Source organism: Tachysurus fulvidraco, chromosome 2, assembly GCF_022655615.1.
Source record: "Tachysurus fulvidraco isolate hzauxx_2018 chromosome 2, HZAU_PFXX_2.0, whole genome shotgun sequence".
Taxonomy (NCBI): Eukaryota; Metazoa; Chordata; class Actinopteri; order Siluriformes; family Bagridae; genus Tachysurus; species Tachysurus fulvidraco.
The window spans coordinates 31896993-31920731 of record NC_062519.1 but is presented as its reverse complement, the minus strand read 5'-3'; the positions used below and the strand labels follow the sequence as shown (position 1 = coordinate 31920731).

The 23739-nt window shown below is 37.4% G+C and overlaps 1 protein-coding gene and 1 long non-coding RNA gene across 2 annotated transcripts in view; one reads left to right on the top strand and one right to left on the bottom strand.

Moving 5' to 3' along the window:
* The first annotated feature begins 2139 nt into the window (after positions 1-2139).
* Positions 2140-23739, top strand: part of insrb (insulin receptor b) — a 61465-nt gene continuing 39865 nt past the window's right edge. The window contains exons 1-2 of the mRNA XM_027158413.2: positions 2140-3388; positions 20479-21027. Of these exons, the coding sequence (XP_027014214.2) occupies positions 3310-3388; positions 20479-21027 (628 nt within the window). The 5' untranslated portion in view covers positions 2140-3309. The remainder of the gene's footprint in view (positions 3389-20478; positions 21028-23739) is intronic.
* On the bottom strand, positions 20896-23042 carry LOC125139849. The gene is made up of 3 exons (XR_007138976.1): positions 21532-23042; positions 21251-21442; positions 20896-21016 (listed from the first exon to the last, which is right to left on the bottom strand). It is a non-coding gene; the product is annotated as an uncharacterized LOC125139849 (long non-coding RNA).

The window sequence follows — 23739 nt, the reverse complement described above, 5'->3', positions numbered from 1 at the left end:
ACCTGGTTATATATTATAATTTATAACTTTATGTTAAGCCATTATTATTTTATGCTTTAAGAAAAATTACTTCTGGCTCCAGAGAGGCACAACAGAAAAGCATCTGCCCTTCCATTGGAAACCTGCAAGGTTGAATCCTGCCATCTTTGGCCAAGGGTCTAGAGATTGTATGTTCTCTCTCCTTCTCTCTCTCACCAATAACCTTTGTTTTTGTGTAAGCCAGTTATTGATTGCGGTTGTTTCCAACAACCAATCACCATTTTTCCCAATGACCAAACACTATTCACTGTTTTCAATGACCAATAGCATGCATTCTGAAAGTAGATTTATTTTCCACACACCTCTAAACTAAACTGTGTGTGAGTACAGTAATAAATAATGTCGAAGCTGTGTGTGTGTGTGCGTGCATGTGTGCATGTGTGCATGTGTGTGTGTGTGTGTGTGTGTGTGTATACACTCTAACAGCTCTTTGGTTCGACTGACCTTTAATCTGTTTGTTTTCTTTTAGTCACTGTGTTGTATGTGTGTGTGTGGGCCTGTGCGTGTGTGTGCACACTGAGCAAAGTATCAGAATGAAAAAGGTGTGGTCATTATTCACCTGTAACTTTGGCCTTTTCATCTGTGAAACATTGCCAGGATAAAGAATATGTACACAGATACTAGTTCATGCTGGGACATTTAACCACATTACACCTGCCGACTATTAAAGGAACAGCTTAACCAAAACTCTAAACATACACATCTTCCTGTTGCCTTAAATTCAGTGAGAGGGCATTTATACATAAAGTTATTCAAACCAGCATGTCTGTGATAAAAATTGAAATATACACATCTTATTAGACTTACAATCTCATCTGAATCACTTTTAATGACAAAACTCCTTTGTGAAACATTAGGCAATGCCACCTACCTGCGTCTGACACCAATGTATGTGCTGCAGAAGAAGAAAATAACTTAATACTGCACATTTTTCACTTTGTGACTTTGTACTTGTACATGTTAATAGATAACAGCATGTCATACAGATTCAGAAAGCTTTTCTTACTTCTTAGAAATATAGCTAACAAGTCAAGTCAAGAAGTTTTATTGTCATTTCAACCATATATAGCTGACGCACATAATGAAATGAGACAACGTTTCTCTAGGACCATGATACTGTATAGAACAAAGACAGAGCTGCATAGAACAAAGACAGAGCTGCATAGAACAAACACAGAGCTTCATAGAACAAAGACAGAGCTACATGGAACAAACACAGAGCTTCATAGAACAAAGACAGAGCTAAGGACTTAAAGTAAGTTAGTCCTAGCCACATAAAGTGCATCTGTGCAACCTTGTGCAAACAGACAATACAAAAAACTACAAGACAATACACAAAAGCAGCAGGGATCATACTGTATATTCTGTATTACATGTGCAAAAATACAGGAATGAACACTTAATATAATAGCAGCATTATGCAACAAAGACAAAATAAAGTAGATATTTTTTAATATACAAAAATGTTCGATGTAGCATCATCACTGACTTCATGCACTGATGCTTGTGAACATGCCCAATGGTTTTAAATTGAACTGAAAATATTTTACCTAAAGTTATCAGTGTGTGTAGAATTCTGGCTCGAATTTGTCAGAACATTCGTTTTCTGTTCTTTTTCTTTTCAGAAGATTTTTTTTTTAAATGAATTTTGTACAACAGCAGCTCTGACAGCAGTGTACTTGCAAATCACACATTTATATTAATGCTCTTATACTAATAAGTTGACGTTTCTATAGTAACAGCTGGGACCTGTATAGCTGACCCTGGATTAAAAAATGTCTATAGCACTTTTGACATGGTGAAGTTTCCTGTAAGGAGAATTGTATTTACATTCAATACGTAATGAAAGAGTGTCCAGTGTCAACGCTCTGTAACTTGAAGGTTTACATAAAAATGCACAAGATTAAAATGCAAATAATAATAGTTCAAATAAGATGGATTCGTTCTTTAATAAATAAAAATATATATTAGTAATTTTACCAAATCACTAATATAAGAGATGAATAAAACTGATTCAGGCTGTTATAAGAAAAGATTTTACTTGAACTGTTTTTAAATGATTAACAATTTGCTACCCTTACACTAGAGATTGGATCGTGATGTTGATCGAATCCTTGATAAATTGACGTAAGTTATGGAAGTTAGAAAAGAAATACATTGCATAATCATATTTTCTTTATCTTTGAGAAGCAGCAGTGAGAAAATCCCGATCCGCGCCCCGGTGGTTCGGATCCGTGTTTTGTCGCGCGCCGCGGATCGACCCGAGCTGACTTGTTTACTGCTGGAGGGACACACGGAGAGAGACAGGAGTCCATACGAGACACGACGACCAATTTTACACACTTTTTTGTCTACTTTCTACTTTATTAACGCTTTCATACGTGTTTAACGAGAAAGAGGTTTGTGGTTCGGTTTGTGGTGTCGGGAGGCTTTAAGACTGTCGTTAGTGACGGCGCGGCGCTCACGTCCAACACAAACCGCACCATTTTGACTCGGAAAAAACACCAAACAGAAGCTTTCCAAACGCCCGACTGAATGCGACTCGTCTTAAAACGGAGTATCTCCAGCGTGTGTGTGTTTCAGAGGGAAACCCGTGTGCTTTACATGCTATCTGGAGAAATAAACACGGACTTGTTGAGGAAGAAAACAGCAGCGGATTAAAACGCGGATTTCTGCTGGAACTAATCGAAAGTCGTCTCAATAATCCTTTTGGGATCTAAATAACGGAAAACGTCTATCTCTCTTAAGTAAACAATAGAAAAATAAACGTGTGAAATCAATAAGTTCGGCGTGTTTTTGACCAGTAGTTTAGAGACTCGCTGGATTTTCACTGAACAACCTGCAGGCCTGATAAACACATGTCAGATTTTTCCCAAACCACCGTCTGGATTTTTACTAGTTATTTTTCTAAAGGATGTCCAAAACGACCGGCTACAATGAATGTCTGCGTCGGTTTGTCTGTCTTTGAGGATATAAGCTCACGTTGTTTACCGTCAGTCCCCTGTGTGGACCATCAGTAGGAGCTCCCAGGAGCTGCAGAGCCCCAGGAGCAGAACTCACTCACACACTGAAGCACCACGTTGGGCTTGTGGTCCGTGTTCGGGCCGCTTCGCCTCAACTTTTCCCAACTTTCCACTGGACTTATTAGACTCTTTTAACTCTTGTTTTCTTTCCCATAAGCAAGAGTTTGTTGCAAAGCTTTGAAAGCACCGCAAATAGGATTTAAAGATATTTTTCCCTCCCAGTAAACAGAAGAGTTTAAGAGACACGATGCGACCGAACTCGTCACTGCTTATGTTCTTGGTTTTAATCAGCCTTCTGTGGCATTATGGATGTTTACATGCTGAAAGTGAGTATTAATGATTATATAAATGACTACTGTCTCAGCCACTTGGCTTTGATACGGTGTGATCTCGACGTAAAGGGGTTTGTTTACAGCACAAGGCGGAGGATTAAGTGTTTTGGTGCGCGTGCAGCATTGTGTACATTCGGCTCAGTTTTATTGCATGTTTTTTTCCTCTTTCATGAAGAATTTTACAGCCTCTTCCTTCCTTCCTGACACACAAAAGCGTTTACTTTGACTTGATCTGGTTTTCCACTCGAGCTCGAGTTTCTCCCTGCTCGGTAACGTGTCCCTGAGGCCTGGATGATCCTGCAGCCTGAAGGCCACATTAGCTCTCCTTCTCGTTGGACTCGGCTAGTCGGAACCGGAAGTAGTGGCTGGCCTCTTCCGCCTCGAATTCCAGACGATATGACAATGCCGTAGATCTCGGTTACGCCTGCTACGATAAAAAAAACCCAACTATTTGTTTGCTAGGGAATTATTTTTACTATAGAACAAGAATAAACGGCGGGGGAAACGCAAAACAATGCCGCGGCTTCGTCCCAAACCACATAATTCCTTACTTAATAGTGTGCACGCGACCACGAGTTACATCATGTTGCCATAGTTACCGCACTATTTTGATATACCATTTAGTAAACTAGCTTTCTGTTTTAAATGACCAAAGGATATTCACGCAAATTACAGTATAAAGTATTAAGAAATATCGAAATTTGTTTTTATACCAGATCGCAATTGATTTATTCATCAAACGAGTAACAGGCGTTTTTATTTATTTTGTAATTAATCGACTACATGTATAAAACGACCTGCTACTTTTACACACGTGCTGCAAGCTTTGTTTATGTAATTGTTCGTACAAACAAAAAGTAAGTTTAGTGTTTCACTTACTAAAAAAACACGAGAAAATCGTTAAATAATTGTTCCGTTTTCAACGATAACGTTTAGTGATCTTAGTGATTTGTGTAATCCTTAAAGTGATAAGAAGGTACATTTTATAAAATGGCAAATTTTCAAAACAACACACGTGTTTAAATTGTCCTCGAAATATAATAGTTCTCCTAAAATCTTGTAGTTTTGATTGTTTGGTCTGTAAGTTGATGTAAATTGTTTCATTCTTTTTAATGTTTAAAGCAAGTTATGTGTTATTTGTATGTAAATCTGAGGTCCGTGGTCTTCTACATATAAAAGCACTCTTGGTGCAGTCAGTAGTGGTGTGTTCACGTCTCCACAGTCCCTGGGTTGATCCCGAGCTCGAGTTACAGTGTATGTGGTTTTCCATGTTCTCTATATGGGTTTCTTCTGGGTTCTCCGGTTTCCTTCCATCCTCCAAAACCATGCCAGTTGGTGTATTATATAAGAGGAATTACACATGTGAATGTGTACGTGGTGTCCTGCAGTGGCCCGGTGTCCCATCAGGATGTATTTCTGTACTCCTTTGTTTCACAATATGTTTTTTGAGATGCTGCACATTCTTTTGAGATGCTGTTTCTTTTTGTTATAAATAACTGTTAGAAACTCTTGAACGTCTCTTTAAAAAGGTAAAACTTTCCACTGTTATTTTTGCAAAAGAATTGAATAAGGGTGTCAGACTCGTAGTTAATAGTTTTATTTAACTTATATAATTTTCAGGTAATAATAAATCATTTCTGTTTTTCAGTTCATTCCAGGGAGCCTTTATCTATGGGCTTAACCGCTTTATCTTCCAAGTGCACCTGCCTTTATTAAAGAACTCATTTAAAGACATCATGATCCAAAAACAAGCAGTTAATGGTGTATTATTTTGTTTACTTTGATAAAACTTGTAACTGTATTTTTTGTAAAAAAATACAGTCTCCTCAGAGAGTATTAGATTCTCAAATCATTTGTTTTTACTATAGACTGAAATCAAAAGATTTATGAGACAGTAGATCAGAATGTCAGCTTTTACTGTGTTAAAAACTAAGAACATTTAAACCCATCTATTTTTAAGTTATCATAAATATTGGGACATGTGACTGACAGTTGGTTCTAGTTGCAAAAGTGTGTCCTGTTTGAGCGATAGCTTAAGAATTGTGTTTTGAGCCCTTGGCTTGCCTGTGAAGACCGCAGTTGTTAGAAAGGATAGACACTAAAGCTGTCTGCTGGGGAAGCAAACCATTATGAATTTGTTATAGAAAATCACTGATAGCCATTGCACAGTCGTGTGTGTGTGTGTACGTACACACATCATATCTCCTGATATCATCTCGATTATATTTTTATGCACTAAAGTGGGGTTAGAGATTTTTAGTTGGACAAAAGATTGTGTGTCCTGTAGTTCAGTCTGTTTCGGCCGTTGCTGTCTCGTGTTCATGCTCCTCTGGCGCTCTGCTCTTTGGAAAGGTATTTCTCCCAGAGTGCATTGCGTGTGGAATGTCTTTGAAGTGGCCCACCCTGTAGGTTCCCTCACTGCTGAAATGGGGGCTGGAAGCAGAGTTTCTGTTTGGCTCCTTCTACTGACCTTTTTTTTTTTTTTTTTCTTCCCCCAGGTCACAGGGCTGAGCATGTACTGTTTAATATATGTTAAGGTTATATTTTTAGGTTGTTTATTTAAACCTTTTTGTTTTTGAATTTTAAGTCAAAAGAAAAAAACAGCAGAAACTAATCTGTTTTGTAAAACAGAGCGTAAAAAAAAGAAAACCCATTTTACCAGGTAGAAAAAAAAAAGACTTTTTTTTTTGCAGCAGCAGTTATCTTGAAATTCTGACATGTTATCCCCAAGCTCATTATCACAAATTTCTGACTTATGTCAAGGTTTTGACTATCTCAGATTTCTGACTTACCCTGAAATATTTATTCAATTATTCTAAACCTCAGACCCATTATTTCAAGTTTCTGACCCCCAAATTCCGAATTTTATCAAAACAAGACTTATCTTAAACTTCTCACTAGTCCCATAATTCTTAGTTTTTTCCCCCCTCAAAAACTTTCAGGTTATAAGATAAAAATGTAAATATATTAACAAATAATCTGCTGCCTCTTTTCTAACTGGTGGAAGTATGTATTCATGGAGCATAGACAACCAAATGTTAAAACATTTAAACATAAAATCCCGTTAAAAAGTGTGATTTGGATTTAAATAGCTTAATGGTCACGTCTGTTTCGTTTTTCTTATATATATTTATATGTATGTATGTATAATGATATAAAACTGAATTCCTATGGCAAGTGCAATTAATAAAAGTGGTGATGACACTTTATAAACTTGGCATCCGTGGGAATAAAAGACAGTATGTGATTAGGATCAACTCTTTCTTTCTGTTTCATAAGAAGCTTAAATAATCCATCATGTAACTGAAGCTTAAAAATGTGTCGTGTTACTGTTACTACATGCAGCTTTATAAAGGCACAATCCTAACAACTTTTTCACAGTGAGAGTTGGCTGAACCACTGAGCTTTATTATGTAGTCTTACAGGGCTACTGTTTTTGTTTTTTCTTTCTCTGCCATTCATTTTTTTTAAAAAATTTTTATGATCTTGTTTGTTAGGCTGTGCTTGTTTAAAATGCACTCAAATGCTCTTGCTCAATTTTTTTTTTATTAGAGCTGAACAAAGGAAGGTGGCTTTTGAACCCTAAAATGAAACCTGTGCATCATTCACATATAATTCATCCAACACCAGCATGTATTTGTACATCTATAGAGTACATGCATATAAATAATCAGAATACAGCTAAATGTGATCTCAATGGCTTTAACTGGGACCTGGTTATTGGTGCCTGATGGGCTGGTTTCAGTCATTTTAGAAACTGATCTGGGATTTTCACACACATCTTTAGAGTTTATACAGATTGATGCAAGAAACTAAAAAAATAGTGAGTGAATGATATGGGTGAGTGGGTGTAAACACAGAATAAGAGGACATGGCTAGGAAATGGCCAGATTGGTTCAAGCTGTCAGTAAGGATACAGGAACTCAACAACAACTATTATTGTATGAGTTATTGTATATCAGAAAAGCATCTCAGCATACACAAAACGTCAGACCATAAAGTGGATGTGCTCCAACAGCAGAAGACCATATTGGGTTGCACTCAGGTCAGCTAAGAACAGAAATCACTTCCTGTTGTCGTTTGTCCAGGTTGGTTGAGTCTACACTGATTTTATATTTTCTATAACAACATGAATGTGAAAGTCCTAATAAAATTAAGTAAATCAGTGAATCAGTGTTTCTGGAGTAGTTTCTGAATCCAGCACCCTCCTGACCAGGCTAGACAATCTGGAAACATTGATCAGTGCCAAAGCAGATCCTGTGTGGTGTAGCATAAAAGGTAATCGACAAATGAGTTGATTTATTTAAACCTGTGATTTACTTTCAGACTTTGATTTCAGCGTTGAGCTTTTTAAAACATGTAGCTGTCAAACTTCTTATTATAAAGCTTCTTGGTCTGAGATCTGACTTTGGTAGGCAATACTCTGCACCAGTGTTGAAATCATGCCATGACAATTTGATCCGATGAGCTTGTTGCTGTTTGTAGCTGTAGGTGTCAATGATCTCATGCTTTAGCGACCCTGTTGAGCCATGCTTGTGTTTCTGGTAGCTTGGTTACAGTATCTGACGGGTTAAATGTATTTTAAGAAAGTGCCATATCACTGGAATTTGGAGGAGGCATGACTACTTGCCTTGCGTTCCAATACTGTTTTAACACGCCCTTGTTGACTTTCCCTCGCAACTCGGAAATATGAGTGGTTTGTTATATAATACTCTGCAATACTCAACATGATATTGTTATCATGGACACTTCAAAAATAACATCCCTGCCTTAATAGCATGTTTGGGCAACATTTCTTTTCCTCACACACGTTCCTGGTGTGATTTGTAAAGAGTAAAAGTACTCTATAAAAGTTTACTTAAGTTTGGTCAGATTTAAAGCTAGCTTTGCATGTGACAGTTTGAGATGTTCATTAGAGTCCTAAACGCATGATGAACATAAGTTGATTCCAATTCAAAAAGCAAGTCTCCACTGCCATACTTAATTTAATTTAAAGTCAAAATTGTTGAGCAGTTCATATAGAACAAGTCTGTTTAAAAATATTAGCTAAGCTAGCCCACTCGGCTAGCCCACTTTTCACTTTTAAGAAGCTTTAGATTAGAATATTATGAGCTTGTGTAAGAGTGAAATCCTGTTAGCTATCAGGCTAATTCAATCTGTGTAAATCTGAGATGTATATAAGGGTGCTTCCACATCTGCCTTGTTTAGTTCGGTTGAATCGTACCAGAGTTCGATTGCTCATTTGGTGCGGTTCGTTTGGGCAGGTGAGAATGCAGCAATCGAACTCTGGTGCGCACCAAAAGTGGACCAAACAAGCGTACCGAGACCTCCTTGAAGGGGTGGTCTCGGTACGCTTTCAAACGAACTCTGGTACAGTTCGTTTGTGGTGAGAACACGGTCCGAGATCGGATAGACCTAACTGCAAAAAGTATTACGCATTTTGGACTAAACCAGCTGCCATAGTGGGTCGTTGGCAATATTTTCGGAAGATGAGCATGTCACAGTTTCGCAAAAGCAATGCTCGCCGCCTCCTGAAGTGTCTTGCGATGCGTCTTCGCCGTTTGCAGTGCATTAAAATGATATTTTCAAGCCGCATCCGCACTTTATTCTGAAAATTAAGACTTGCTTGAATGTTGTATACAAGCGATGTAGTAGATTACAACCACGAACATAATTGCAGCGCGCAATCTTCTCTCCATGGTGTATTTTCCTCTTTTTGTTTACTTCCGGAGTTTCGTCGAAATTTCCCGCACGTTTATTCTGACCAATCGAGAAGCAGTTTAGGAAATACGCTCAAAGACATGTGGCCAATGAGTGATGTGGATGTTATCACATGACTGCATTTTGGTTCATTTCAACTATTGATGTTTTGTGATGCTACAAAATGGCACGCTTCTTAATTGTATGAAAAGAGAGAAAAGAGGTTATTAAATAGAAGCACTTTTTTGGACAGAAGATCAGGACCATAATTATTTTTGATACTGCCTTATTCTCACTTTTAGCAGCACTAATTACAATGTCAATATTCACTTTTACTTTTGTGCGTGAAAGAATTGAGGTTTTTCCCCCTCGGGTAAAGGACAAGGTACTTTATCTTGGCGATATTAAAGAACTTCTGTTATTGTTGGAATGCATTAAATGAATAGTTTAAAAAAATCACATTCATACAATGTTGTCTGTGCTGCAAAAGTAGTTGATTAGCCAAGACAAATCTGTGTCACCCAGAAACATTTCTCTAATAAATTCTTCATATCAAATCTAATTCATAAGATACATAACTGAACCGGTGTACAACAGGATGGCTGTGTTCATACAGTTTTGTTTGTTATGGTGGAGTAAATAATCAGAGTTAGTTTCCACCCTGAAGTTCATTATTTTTTATTGTTACAACAAGATGGTTTTCAATTTTATTTTATAAAATGATGTTATGGATAATACATCAATACAATAAGCAAGAATACAACTGTACAAAGTCTTGGAACTTATTTTGTGAGTTCTATCATTCAGGATGTTTTCTGAATTTTATAGGAACATTAAATAGATTATAAACCTTCCTGTACACCTGGAAGCATGTGAAATGACTCGTGATGGAAATGTTTGATATTTCTAAATTTATGGGTTTGTATTATAAACCTGAAATACAGGCTACTCTCCCACCTTCATTAGTGTGTGTGTGTGTGTGTGTGAGTGTCTGTTTCTGTGTCTGTGTGTGTGCGTGTGTGTGTGTGTGTGTGTGTGTAAAGGGGGGCAACTAGGGAATAAGCGTGAACTCACTCACCTGTTTCTAAATGAGGAAATCTTACACACACTTCTCACTGATGCAGGTCCATGTTCATCGATCCAGAGAACCTTTTTAAGAAATATCCCGCATTAACCTGTTTAAAAAACAATCCGTTCTATAAAAAAAGACATATTCCTTCATGTTGTAAAAATACAAGTGTAAAGGGGATAAAGGCTATATTTCTGGCTTTAGTCATAGATTTAAGTCATAGCTTTTATTGTTGTCTCTTAAAAACAAAAGCAGCTTTAACCTACTCATCTAGTCAGTGATGTAGGAGATGTCTAGCATGATGGCCTGGATAGCTATGTGGAACCATAGTTTGAGGTGGTGAGAGATATAGACAGAGGGAAACATTTAAGCTCTGCTGCATCAGTTCTCAAACTAAGTTTGCACAATTAGATTTTTTTCCCCCCATCACTTTGACATTTCTTGCCCAATTCACACTTGACCTACACTGATACAGGTTTACAATATTTTTAAAACGGGCCAGCACAAATATGTAAGGTTGCCATTTATTTATATGGTTATATAGTATTTTCACAGAGCTACTGGAAATTTAGAAAAATGTGTAGTGTGTGTTTCAGTTCAGTCTTCTACAGTGTGTGTTTTTACTGCTTGTGGCAGACGCTGTAGCTGCATGGCTCGCATTCAGAAGCAATTTTCAGAAACGGGTCAAAATACCGCAGTATGCCAACTGCTGAAGCCACAGCTCGTGCCAGTCTGGGAAACATGCCAGGGGGAAACATAACAGAGATTAATACATACTGAATATAACAATGCTTTACTACAGAGGAATGGACTTGGTCTACAACTACACACTATTTCTTGTGCTATACAGTGGAGACCATGAGTATTTGGATAACATCAAAAATCTTTCTCTGTACATCATTACAGTGGATTGGAATGATCAGGATGTGATTTAAAGTGTAGGCTTTCCGCTAAGGAATTACAGCCATTTAGTCCCACATAGTCCCTCGTTTTCACTGACAGAAGTCTGCAATCGAGAGACACCTTCAGGAATGTAAATCCAATCGAGTTCCTTTGGCCTTGCTGCAATACGAGCGTCTGAAATGACAAAACTAACAGTGCTGTGTGTGAATATTTACTTTTCACCATTATGACAACTAGAGAGGTGATTTACAGGAAATACTAAAAGTAAAAATAATAGCATAAGCTCCTGGGTTTGGTGTGTTAAAGTAATATTTCCTAGTAATAATTGGTACTTCCCTTTTAAACGTCAAGGTCGATTATTTTGTGAATAATTACATTAATAGAGGTCATGACATTATTTTACACCATATGTAGTGCAGGGGTATAGCAGCACACAGAGCTTTAGCCATCCCAAGAAGTCTAGATAATTACAAAAAAAAAACAAACATGCAAAGTATTTCCTCCAAAATTGGGAATAATAATATAATGTGGTGTAATAACAAGGCATGTAATCCAAACCACCTTATACATGAGAGTTTGGCAGACATCTAAATGGGCACCATTAGGACCTAAATTATTGTAAATAAATCTATCAAATTTAATGATGATTAACATTTTACTGCGGGGTTTTAGCAGTGTTTGTTTTTCTACCTGAATATACACTCCCGACCTCCCCAACATTTCTTCATTAAATGCCGATTATTTGTTATTTTCTTAACCAAAGACAGAGAGACATTCCTCATAAACATATTTTTCTAATTGCAGAATTTAATGAGATTACTTTCAATAATAATTGGACACCTGGCGTTTTGGAATTATTTGGGAATTTATAAAAAATAAAATGTAATTAATAAGCAGATAAATCATGTTAATTTCCTACTTAATCATATTTTTAGTTGTATTTTTTTAAATGAATGCAACAATAAATTTGAGTGTTTTATTAAAACAAAAATAAAGTTGTATTTTTATTAGAAATGCTTATTAAATCATTAATAGAATTCATTAACATTCGCTGTGGTGTTATAGAAACGAGACCTTTTTCGCAGACCTTCAGCAGCGTGACGTAGTGTTTTATTCATTAGGTATTTTGCAAGGTGTCTGTGGGTCTTCATCACATGGGTTTGTAATCCTGTCTGAAAAACAACTGTCTGGCAATAAGCTAAACAGCCCTCTGTCTTTCGCTTTCGTTACGCTCATGATGGATTTATGTGTCTTTTCCTCCTCCTGTTTTGGGTGTGAACTCTGAAGAAAATTCACAGAATAGTCAGGATGCCTTTTCCCATCTGGTTTAGCAGAGGTGTGCTACAGCTACTGGAGTGTCTCAGAGCCTCGGGGCTTCAGCGGCTGCTTTCAGAAAACAACGGCAACAGTTTGTAGAAATATTCATACAAACCGAGTCGACCATCTTTCTAGAGCTTTCAGAACAATTTTCTCAAACAGTTGAAATATTATTTGAATTTGTACCGTATTTACACTCGCAAATGCAACGACCTCTACATGAATGTTCACTTTGAAGGTAGACGTGAAGCTGAAGTCGTGCCATGTCACCAAGGCTCACTAGAGTCAAAGCTCATTTGTACAACTAGTTTATTCTGCAGGCATTTACATTTTAAAATGCAACATTTCTGGCTATGGAAGGGAAACGAAGATTAGGAAAAAACACAAAGGAAATGAAATTGGTTGCATGAGGCTAGACAAACTCTTTGGAGAGTTTAGTGTCTGTGTTTTATTTATTTATTTATTTATTTTTTATTGAATGCATCTAGAAAATTGAGACACAGATGAAAAGCTGCTCCTTAATTATGAGCTCGTCTTATTGGTTGTGCTTTTACTACCGTAGGGTTATCGTAAGTGACATGTGCACTGTGGCACAGCGTCAGCTCCTTGACTTCAGGCAAAGTGACACCACTCTTGGCTTCACCAACTCTCAACAGTTTTAATGCTGATCATCTGTAGGCAGCATAACACAAGTCCTTCCTGAAATTGTTGGCTAAATGACCCCTTGCTAAAAAATTATAAAAAATATTCAAATAAGGAATGCGGTAAATTTCATTTTTGAAAGAGAAGCTCTTGAGATGTTTCTTCTGGACCCCGATGTACACTTTTGTGCCATTTGTGTTGGGAATAAATATTTAGGTGGAGCTCCGTCCTCCATTTCCCAGCTACCCTGCAGCTGTGTCTGTATTTCTGTATTTCCTGTTTCTTTCCTCACTGTAGTAAAGTGATTAATTTGAATATCTGTAGTGAGATTAATGATGTATTTATTTATTTGTTTATTTATTTATTTGTGGAACACTTCTCCATATTTGTGTAGCGTAGCACACACGTTAACATGCTTTGTCACCAAATTTCCTGCACGGTTGAAGCTTGTTTGAGGCTGTGGATGTTCTAGGACAGGGAACATATACTACATGCGAGCTTCCTTTCTGGTGCTGGTGATTTATGTTGGGCTGTTCGCTGTGGCGGTGAGGCCGTGACAGTGGCGGCTCTCGCTGTGTTTTTCCTCCTGTAAGACAGGCTATAGAAAAAAACACCATCACGGTGACGGTGTGCATCAGCGTCCTGATGTTTACTCAACTGTATTTAACTTTGAATCGTAATCAGTGTTTAAAGTCAGAGTTCATTTTTTCAGCCGAGATGGAGCCGCAGCTGTGAGTCGCAGCAAACAAAAGCACAAATCATGCGCCTGTGTAATTTACGGCCCATCTGTGGGACTTTAATCGCTCTTCTTAGTTTCCGAGTAATAGAAATGTCACACCGGGTTTTTAAAATACACAGCTGGCTTCTCCAAGTGTTACGTCTGTTAACACGCCACATGTTCCCAGCTGTTTTAATGCAGCGTTCACTTAGCACATTAGAAATGCGACACAAGTGTCATGTAGACTTTGGCTTTGATGATTTGGAAGTATAGTCTGTAACTGTAAGATAGATGAGGAGCTGGGATAATTTGCCTGCAAAGGAGGTAAAGACAGAAAGGTGGGCAAAAAGCGTTGAATCATCATCTCACTAAAAGTGTTCTTATTGTATAGTAACCTCTGTGTTTTGGCTAAAATCCTTTGAAAAGGTGAGAAAACAAAAACAACTCATGAGCTATATTCATGACTTTTATTACACATCCAGGCTAAAGTGACCTGCTGAATTCTGGGCTCTGAATGGACAGAAGGTATTGATTCATTTCCTATAACAGCAGCTCTGAGTGTAGGAGCTACAAATCACATTATTATTATTATTATTATTATTAGTAGTAGTAGTAGTAGTAGTAGTAGTAGTATTATAAATGTGCACTAATAAATGTGTGAATGTAAATCGTTTTACTCAATTAATCTTAGGACTAATTGCTTTTATATTACATATGCATATTTTATTATTAGAATATTACTTGAACAATTATATATTTTCAGATGTACAATGGGTTTGGTGCTACATTTATATATATACATATATATATATATATATATTTTTATATATATATATATATATATATTTTTATATATATACATATATATATATATACACACACACACACACACACACACACACACACGTGTGCATGAGACATTTGAAAGATGATGATTAATTAAATCTGCTTAATCAAGGATGTTAGCCTAAGTGACGTACAAATGGAACAGGAATCATCAAATAAATAATAACTGGCATTTGCTAAGTGAGCACAATAAATAATGACCAGGTTTGTGTTGTGAATAATCAAAGCACCACCCGCTTGGTGTGTTTGTTTAGCAGAAGTATGTGTACGTGGAGAAAACGGCGTATGAGAGTCAGGAGTTAACCCTCAGTCTCTCTCTCTGTCTCGCTCTTTCTTTCTTTGTCTGTCTGTTTCCTTCTTCCCTCTTTCTCTATGCTGGGGCAGTTGTTTTTTTTTTTTAAGGACCTTAGGAATGTGTGTGTGTTGTGTGTTGTCACAGTTAAGGCTAAGATATTTCAAGCCAATATAAATCATAAATAATATTCTAGAGTTAATTTTTTGTGTATCTATGCGAATGTGTATGCGAACTATGTATACGTTTACAGAAAAATAATCATTTATTGAATCAAATAAGTAAAGTCTCAATGTATACTAGCAACAACAGAGTGTTTGTTATTGCTTAACAAAAAATGCAATAATTTTCAATATTTTGGAAAATTCCTCTGAAATATATTGGTAATATTATAAATATTTAAACAATTGAAAGAGTAAAATATGTCGAATATCATACGACTTCTGCGAATACGAATATTATATTGTTTGTAGCAAATAAAATAAGTAGGTTTGGAAAATATAAATCGATGTCTCTTCTCAAAACAGTAAGGAGGTTGATGTTACATGTGCGTTGCAGCGACACACACACACGAAGCACTAAGACTCTGATGTGTAGGTGTGATAAGGAGTCCCAGGTGCTAATCTAGTGTGTGTCTGCGTGTGTTTAGTGCGAGCGATTCCATGACATGTTCGTTATGCTTTCCACTGCTCAAAAAACCCTGAAGCATGTCATGTTTATGGAAGAAAGCCCAAAGCGTAAACTGAAGGTGCTGGAAATGATAGTCACAGCTTTACCACTGGCATTGAGGAGTTTTTCTGTAGATGTTGAATTAATAGCTCCTTAACAGAAACTTTCATGTGACTTATCTGTCATACAAGTCCCTGTGAATGAGCTGTTACTATAGAAATGATCGAGAAAATGGTTGCAAATGGACATGCAACACCTTCTGATTAAAAAGAATGTAGAACTGAACGAGCCCGAGGAGCAGACGAACAGAGAAGAAGGAGCACTAGAGTTAGTAACAGGGGAGGCGTGGACGCACAGACTAGAGCGAGGACTAGAGTTAATAACGGAGGGGAGGAGTGGGAGTACAGAGAAGAGCGAGACTAGAGTGAGTAACGGACGAGAGGAGTGGACGTACAGACTAGAGCGAGAACTAAAGTAGGGCTGAAACGATTCCTCAAGTAATTCAAGTAACTCGATTACAAAAATTAATCGAGGCAAATTCCTCTGCCTCGAAGCCTCGTTTAATTAATCTTAAAGCTCACGTCACGTTCTTGTGCAATTATTGTGTGTGTGTGTGACAACGCGCTTACAGTACCTCAAAGCGGATGGAGACGCAAGGAGTTATTAGCGGTCTTTTGATTAGAGCGCGGGCGCATGCGGGCTGAAAATGTAAAGGAGCGATAACAATGTCAGTGAGCAAAGAGAAGAAACAAAAAAGAGAAAAACGACAGAAAATGTCCAAAGGAAACATTGCTTCAAAGTGTGGGGCAAGTCTCAGTTCTGAGCATGTTGATATGTTTACCTTTCTTCATTGCAATCACACTTTTATATTCTGATTAATATATATATATACTTAAAGCATGAAACCATGCATGGCCTCTAGGTCCAAGTTCATGTTTTTTGCCTCTTAAATACCACAAAGTATTTCAAGAAGACAGTAAAGTTTTATGTTATGCCTGAGCTGTAGATTTTGAAAATTTTAGTTCTGAATGTTAAGTTGATTTAAAGGCAGTACTTTTACTTATTTGTTTGTTTGTTTGTTTGTTTTAATGTATGCCTTAGTTTTGATACTTTAAAAAAAAAGTAATTTGAAAGTATTTTTTGTTTTGTTTTTGCATCTCAGAAAAGGGTTCATTTAAAGCCCAGAATGTTTGGCACTTAAATGTACTTAATTCTTTTCAGTCAACTTTGTCGTTGTTCACAGTACAAGTACAGACAGAGAAATAATGGGTAATATCTAAATGTTTATTTTTGATAGAAAATATTGTTATATGCACTGGATTCTATGCATTTAAAAAATAAAAGTTCATTTCAGTCAGGACCACTTTGTCAAATGAGGATTTATTAGACGATATGCATACAGTTAGTGTTGGCGGTATGGTTCTGTTCTGGGCCTGCCTGAACTAACGCGATGCTTGATTTTTCTAAAAAAGGAAACCAATTAGTTGTTCATTTTAAGAGACCCGTCTTATTTTCTCTTGTATATTTAATATTGCTCTTTAATTTAGCAAAAATACATTTTATCTGATTAATCGATTACATTTTTGGTAGAATACTCGATTACTAAAATATCCGATTGCAACAGCCCTAGACTAAAGTGGACATACAGACTAGAGTGAGGACTAAAGCAAAGAGTGGACGCACAGGTTGAAGCGAGGACTAGAGTGAGTAACGGACGAGGGGAGTGGACGTACAGACTAGAGTGAGGACAAAAGCAAGAGGTTGACGTACAGACTAGAAAAAAGAGCAGACACACAGATTAGGGTGAGGACTAGAGCGGGGAGCCGACCTGAGCAGAGGACATGGAGTAGAGCAGAAAAACATACGTGCATGAAATTATCATTGAGACGAATAAGGAAGGAAACAGCAGTGTGAAAAGCTGAGGGACAGAGAGAGAAAAAGAACAACAACAGAGGAGAGAAAATAAGAGGGTGTAAGAGTAAAGGAGATGGAGAAGAGCGAGACAAAGTGCGCTTCGGATAATGAAGAACATTGAATAAAATTTTTCCCCAGGATGCCTCACTGCCTGTTTATTAGCCAGTGTGTACTTTTAAGAGCTTTTCACTCAGAGACATTTGCTCTGTATTACTGAGTAGCATCAGAAAATGTGCTTTATAGGACATTCATTTATTTATCCTAACATCTCCGATTTGTGTTAGATTTTAGATTCTGTATTTAGATCTTTAGATTCTGTATTGATTGGTTATTTTATTCCATTTCATGGTGTATTATATTTTCTTTGTTTGTTCAAATGATAAATAAACACAGGTTGTGTTTTAGGGCCACTGCAGTTTTTGTAGTATTCTTTAGCTCTTGGCTGCGAATCATTCTCCCGGATATTTAAAACAGCTTACACATCCCCAAGACTACAAATCATTCTGTTTGTTTTTGTTTTTGTTGTTTTTTTGGACGGAAGGAAAGGCTGTGTTATGTGTAGCGACACACAGGCGCACACACACTACACACTTTAATGTTGTAACAGCTCCGCAGCACAAAATTCAATTTTCAAAATTCCAAACTCTATCAGTATAAAGGAAGCTACTTAAGCTGCTCTGTGAGAGATTTCCTAACTGAAGAGGGTGTTAAGTTGCAGGTTTGTTGTATTACACAATCATACACACACAACACGTTAAACATTCACAGTAGATCAGTCAGCGTCTTTAGCGTTTGAACGGCTCTCTTTACAGGAGCCCTGATGCTAATGAAACTAACAAGCATGGGAAGATTAAACACTCGTGTTCATGTTTAAAATCCTCGCACACACTCCTCACATTCCTGTGTGTAGCCAATCCAGAGCTCAAAGATGGTTCAAAGGCTAAAAACTTTGCACAGCGTCACTCATTGATGGGGGTTTGATTGTGTGATGTGTCTCGTTAACATGAAATTGAAGGAGTTACAGTTTAAATAGCAGTGCTCATGTCACAGCGTTGTTAACGGATTGACTCGGGAAATAAATTTCCAGTTACATTTTTTATAGCGTCTCAAAGCAGCTTTTCACAACATAAGAAATGTAGTACAAAAGTTCAAGATTATTATTAGACTTATATTTAAATGTGATTGCATTGTCACCCAAATGAGGATGGGGTTCCTGGTTCCTCTCAAGGTTTCTTCCTCATATCGTCTCAGGGAGTTTTTCCTTGCCGCCGTCGCCTCTGGCTTGTTTGTTAGGGATAAGGATAGATATATTGTATTTAAAATTTTAAATACTATTAAATTCATATTTTTAAATGAATTTTAAACTTTACTTGTATACTAATGTATTTATTTTTCTTCTTATTTTTTCTTCTTATTATATATTTTTTCCTTTTTTTTTTCTTTTTTTTTTCTCTCTCGCACTTGTTTCCATACTTCTGTAAAGCTGCTTTGAGACAATGGGAATTGTTAAAAGTGCTCTACAAATACAGTAAATTGAATTTGAAATTTGAAATATTTATGCACAATGAAGAAGCCTGAGGTGACTGTGGTGAGGAAAAACTCTTTTAGACGAAAGAGGAAGAAACCTTGTGAAGAACTAGACTGAAAAGGGAACCTGCTCTAGACAACAGAGAGTTTTACTATGAATAATGTCCTTTCTACATAAATGTCACAATCGCACCACAATCCAAAAGAGTGCAGCAGCTCTGAGCTCATAAATAGTTTAAGTTAAAGGTGTTTAAAGTGAGCAACATGAAGTAATCAGGCGAAGAACTTTGTATTGAAGGCTTCACACACACACACACACACACACACACACACACACACACACACACACACACACACACACACACACACACACACACACACACACACAGAGTCAGTATGCATCTGGACCTGCTGCTTTTTCTGGTTGAAATCTTTAAATGCATCAATTTAACGCTCACTTGCGTGTGTTTAACGTGATGTAGATAAGTTCCTAAAGCACAAAATTCTCTGAAAGAGCTCTTTTCAACAACTTTATAGGTTAGTTTTGGGGGAAAAGAATCACAGTGTATTCTAATGCAGTGATTTCTAAAATAATGCCTTTTTAAAATTAAAAAGATATTTCAATAGAAACTCTGAATACCTGATTGCTGACAAACTGACAGCAAAATAATTGTCGTATTTCAAAAAAAAAATATCTGATGATAGTTTTATTAAACGTCCTCAAATATCAATTATAGAAATAAAGATCAAATGCATTATAAAGGTAATAGTTGAGTGTGTTGAAGATTCTTTACGACTTTAAAGATTTATGGAAATTGTTTTTTTTAAATCATTTTGCCATTGTAAAGTCGGTGCAAGCTTTTTATCACACAGTAATTTTACAGATCAGCAAATAAATATATAATATAATATATAATATTAATATTTTTGAAGTACAAATTGTACATTTGACAAACTTATTTACAAAATGGTAACATTTCTTTTTTAAAGATTCAAAACACTATATTTAAAATCTGGTTAATTTTATGATGACATTTAACAGTTTAAGATTTAGTACAGAAGACATCAGAACTGATGGTGTAATTGTTATAAAATTACTGCCTGTATTTGAGATCTATTCTGTAAAAGTGGAATGTGTTTCGTCTTGTTGAGTTTCACTTGGCTAGTCTTGGCTGTCCTGCTACAAGGCTTTACTACCTTAGTTATTGCTGTAGAGGAAACATGAATGTGTGCTAAAGTGCTTAACATTCAGCAGTGATTTTAGCTAATGCTGTACATCAGTCAAATTAGTCAATCAGTAATGTATGTCTGTAGGCAAAAAGACCGAGGTAAAGGAACGTGTCCTGTGATCACGTTTTGGGTTTTTTTTATTGTGTTTGATTGAAACACTGACTTGTGTTTGCAGTATTTATTGGTTTTGTCTCAAACCACTGGACTAATTTTTTTAAAATCTGACCCATCTCTCTCTGTGTTCTCTCCCGCTTCAGTTTGCTCCAGCAAAGACATCCGGAATGACGTGACCAACATGCGCTCTCTGGAGAACTGCTCAGTGATCGAAGGCCACCTGAAGATCCTGCTCATGTTCAAGACCCGAGCTGAGGACTTTCGTGGCCTGAGCTTCCCCAAGCTGGTGATGATCACTGACTACCTGCTGATGTTCCGCGTCTACGGCCTGGAGAGCCTTAGGGATCTGTTTCCCAACCTGGCCGTCATCCGCGGCAACAACCTGTTCTTCAACTACGCCTTGGTGATCTTCGAGATGCTCCAGCTGAAGGAAGTGGGGCTTTACGGTCTGATGAACATAACCCGCGGTGCCGTGCGCATGGAAAAGAACCCCGACCTCTGCTACCTCTCCACACTCGACTGGTCCAAAATCCTAGACTCGATGGAAGACAACTACATTGTGGCAAACAAAAACGAGCGCGAGTGTGGCGACATCTGTCCTGGAACCATCGTTGGAAAGATCACATGTGTCCAGACCACCATCAACGGCCATTATGGAGAGCGCTGCTGGAACCAGGATCACTGTCAGAGGAGTGAGTGTTACTCCATTTATTCATTTATTAGCTCGATTTCAATGCTGTTTAGGATGTCAGGACCAGTTTCACCAGATTTCTTTAGATTTATGTATTCAAATACAACCAAAAACAACATCCTGCTTTTAAACTGCCTTTATACTGTGTAATGTTTGGCCTGAGGCAAATATACAAATCTCTGATAAATGAAATTTTAGCGTTAAAAAGTAATCGGAGTTAATACCAAGAGGTTCTGTGGCCTCCAAAAAGCTCAGCTTCTCGTAGGGAAATGCTGCTCAAACCTATGAGAGTAATTGACACTTGACACATGCGTGTGAGTAAGAGAGTGTGACATTTCCTGAGCATGTGTCCCTCCTCTGTGATGGAGTAACACACACTCCCCTGGTAGTAAACACTCATTTGAAATGCAAAGTTGCTATAACAGAAATGAGAGAGAAATGGATGTTGTTAGCAGGAACGTATTCAACGTGTGTTAAAAATACTCTTTTAGCCGATTGTGGTTACCTTTACTGTTGTACAACGCCCATGATGCCAGTCGTTTCCTGTTCTCATTCACATTATAGCAGCAATAAACTGTAGTTTCCTCAACAAGTGCACAGCAACATTAGCCAATCGCACCTCTGTGAGCCGAAGCAGGTGTTAGCGGTAGATAGCTCTTTACGCTACACTTTTGTACAAGTGTTTGCAAAAGTCAAGCTCCATTTCTGGAGAATGATGAAATGGCAGAAGCAGAGTGGATTCGGTAGATGGCTTTAAATGTGCACTACTGTTACAGGAGCTGTGTGTGTGTGTGTGTGTGTGTGTGAGAGAGAGAGAGAGAGAGAGAAAGAGAAGGAGTGAGTATGCTGAAAGACTCCTCACTGGTATGGCTGTGGTTACACTCACACTGAAGTATTTGAGTGCTTTTCTGCTTGAAACTACTCAAGTGTGTGTAAAAGTGGACACATGACGATAAGAGATGATGTGCTGGAGCCCAAAGGCAGCTGAACTCAAATACACAGCAAAAACCAGCAGAAATGTGTACATGTGTATATACACCACTGTACTGAAGCTAATAATAACCATCTATAACCACTTATACCCACTAATCACCGCAAACAGCATTAATAACCATTACCAATATAATTACACAGTAATAACAACTAGTAAACATTTATAAACAATAATACCTACAAAAATGAACAATAAGAGAGAGAAAGGAAATGTATACACAGTGTCTGTCTTTCTTTGTTTCTTGCTCTTTTTTCCATCTTCTTTTATCTTCTTGTTCAGTTTTGTTGTTTTGCTTCATTTTTTTCTTTTCTTTACTGCAGTGTGTGCTGATGACAACTTATGTCTATGTGCACACACACTCACACACAGGGTTGATCTTGTGGTTAAATGAGTGATTTTCTCCTTGGGCACAGCATGTTCTTGCACACCATGTTACGCAACCTCTGATTTTCAGGGTCAGAGTTCACTGTCACAGTCAGAACCGTTTCTCCCTCTGCCCTAATAACGCACTCCTCAGCCTCGGCTTCAGATCAGATCAACAGTAAAACTGATTATTGTGTGTGTGTGTGTGTGTGTGTGTGTGTGTGTGTGTGTGTGTGTGTGTGTGTGTGAAGAACTTGGTGTGATATCACAGCTGTCTATGTGAGGGTGCAAATTATTGAGTTTGTTGCTGAGCGAGTTGAAGGTGTCACATCACGGAGGAGATTGAAACAGTTTCATCTCTACTGTGACGCTGTCCACATCCCATCACACACCTCACACACTGTCGCAGCTTCTCTTTCTTTTCTTTACTCACGTCATCATCCTTTTGTTGTTTTTCAGTTTTGTCTTTGTTCTTACTTTCTTTTCTTGCTTCACTCTTTTTCCTGTTGGTTCATGTGAATATATAATTATATTTAAGTGGTTTTTACTTGCTTAATATGTTTTCATTCTTTCTTCATTCTTTGCTTAATTTGTTCCTTTTTCATTCCCTCGCTTTTATTCTGTTTTTAAGAACTGTTTATTTTATTTTTTCATTTATTTGCTTCTATCTCTTTCTTTTTTTTTTTCTTTTCTTTTTTTTCTTTTCTTTTCTTTTCTTTTTTTTTTTTGTTGCTCCTATTAACATTTTTCACTTTTGGTCTTTCTCACTCTTGACAGTTTTTATTTTTATTTTATTCTTTTAATTTCTTTCTAAACCCCCCCCCCCACACTCTTTTTTTCTCCTTTTAATTTTTTCTTCTTTACAATACACTATTTTTGTTCTTTTCATTTGTTTCTGCTGCTTTCTTTTTTCTTAGTTCAATTCATTCTTTATTTATTCTTGTTTTTGTTTTTCTTTGTTCAAGCCTTAATTCTTGTTTTTTAGAGGTTGTTGTTAGAGGGTGAGGTGGAGGGGGAACAAACTGAACACATTCCGCACACAGTTCCCAGTAACTCTCACACACACTTTGTGGGGTGGGTGTTTTCTGGTCCACTCCCACTTCCAGGGAAAGTGCCCTGACGTGGGCAGATAAGGACCTCGATTGCACCTTCCTAGCATGTTAGCATCTCCTGCTAAGTTTGTAACTTAGTCTGTGTGTGTGTGTGTGTGTGTGTGTGTGTGTGTGTGTGTGTGTGTGTGTGTGTGAGAGAGAGAGAGAGAGAGAGAGAGAGAGAGAGAGAGGGGTTAATCTCTCACGCATGACCACGTATGGCATGTTATTCCCTCGGTCGTTCTAAGTGCCGTTAGCTCAGTGT